This window comes from Lottia gigantea, assembly GCF_000327385.1.
Source record: "Lottia gigantea unplaced genomic scaffold LOTGIsca_181, whole genome shotgun sequence".
In the NCBI taxonomy this organism is placed as follows: Eukaryota; Metazoa; Mollusca; class Gastropoda; family Lottiidae; genus Lottia; species Lottia gigantea.
Window position 1 is genome coordinate 64,004 of NW_008708320.1, and position 1,526 is coordinate 65,529.

General features: G+C 43.6%; 1 protein-coding gene across 1 annotated transcript; it reads left to right on the forward strand.

Annotated features, from left to right (window-relative positions):
- Window positions 1-183: 183 nt before the first annotated feature.
- LOTGIDRAFT_174069 (hypothetical protein) lies at window positions 184-678 on the forward strand (the record flags this gene model as incomplete). The annotated part of the gene is made up of 1 exon (XM_009052395.1): window positions 184-678. One exon carries the CDS (start codon window positions 184-186, stop codon window positions 676-678), a length of 495 nt encoding a protein of 164 aa, XP_009050643.1.
- Window positions 679-1,526: the final 848 nt, after the last annotated feature.

Below are 1,526 nucleotides of genomic sequence, written 5' to 3' on the forward strand. Positions count from 1 at the left end.
CAAAAAAAAAAAGGTAACTGTCAAGGCTTTGAGGGGGGGTTAGGGTTAGGGTTAGGGTTAGGGTTAGGGTTAGGGTTAGGTTTGGGGGGGGGGATATCAAGTTTCGTGGAAGTAAAGAGAAGAAAACGCATATAGCCTACCTGAAAGATAGAAACAAGACATTTGAGATTTGCTATCCAAACCATGGATGTGAGAAGAAAAGAGAATTTGGAAGGTGAAAGGGGGAGGAAAGAGAGAAGGGAGGAGAGAAGGAGGCAGAGGAGGGCCGAGAAAGCGAGGAGAGAGAGACAGCGGATGAAGGACTTCTTCCGAAGTCTGGAGGCCTTAGGAAGTGTAGAGGAGGATTTGGAGGGAGAGGAGAGGCTGAGGAAGGAGGAGGAGGCGAGTAAAAGGGCGGAGGCTAAGAGGGAGGAGAGGAGGAGGATGCAAGCGTGGATTGAAGAGATAGAGGTATTGGAGGAGGATGTGGGGGAAGTGGTGGAGGGAGAAGACAGAGAGAGGAGGTTGAACGAGTTTGAGGAGGAGGAGGATTGGAGTGGGTGGGAGAGAGGAGTGGTGCCGGAGAGGGTGGGGAGGAGGCGAGAGATTCTAGGATGTAAAGAGTTAGAGAGGGAGAGGGAGAGAGGAGATGAAGAAAAAGAAAGTTATTGTTGTTGTTATGGGTGTATGATTATGTGAAACCTGAATGAAATATTTGAAATTTAGTGTGTTTTTCTTATAAAAATTAAATGTCGAAATCGCGGATGATTTGTGGGGAACAAACTACTAAAGCGATCCGATTGAAACTTGGCAGAGTGATAGACAAATAGTTCCCGTCAATGGTAAAAATAACCGCATCTCAATCGCAGCTTTATTTGCTGAGATGTAAGCTTAGAAAGTGTAAAATTCAATGTAGCAAGGTGCCTAAGCTCCGCGTAAGCTCCGTTACTAGTCAAACGTGAGAGTCGGGGAGCTGAAATTTCTCGGACGGTCAGCCAGATGTCAGAGCTACCTGCCTGTCAATTTCAGTTATTAGAACCTTCATATTATATGGCCAAACATGTCCTGAAAACCTCATTGTCCAAAATACCTTTGTTTGGTGAAAAAAAAACTTTAGAAAATGATTTTTCAGTCATTTTAACCCAAGTCTGAAAATTTCAAAGTGCAATGCGGCCAAAAAGTTGACATCCTGAAACACAGCTCATCACTCTGCGCACACTTTGATTTTCGTGTCCCTAAAACCAGATCTGCTCAATGGTATTAGGAAACGCTGACCGTTTCTCTTCCCTTTTTCATGCCCTCTAATTCTTCGATCACCCTCTCATATGGCACCAAGCCATCCAGATTCCTGCAATCGACCAATCTACAGACTGCAAAAAAATGCAGGTTGTAGGCTATCTATACATCATGTAATTTTCTCATTTGTCACTTTTCTTCTATTTACAACTATATTATAGTACACAGTCTATTTCAGCCTCATTTCCACACTTTTCATCCAATCCACCTGAAATTTTACATCTGTCCTATTACTCTCATCTCACATGTCA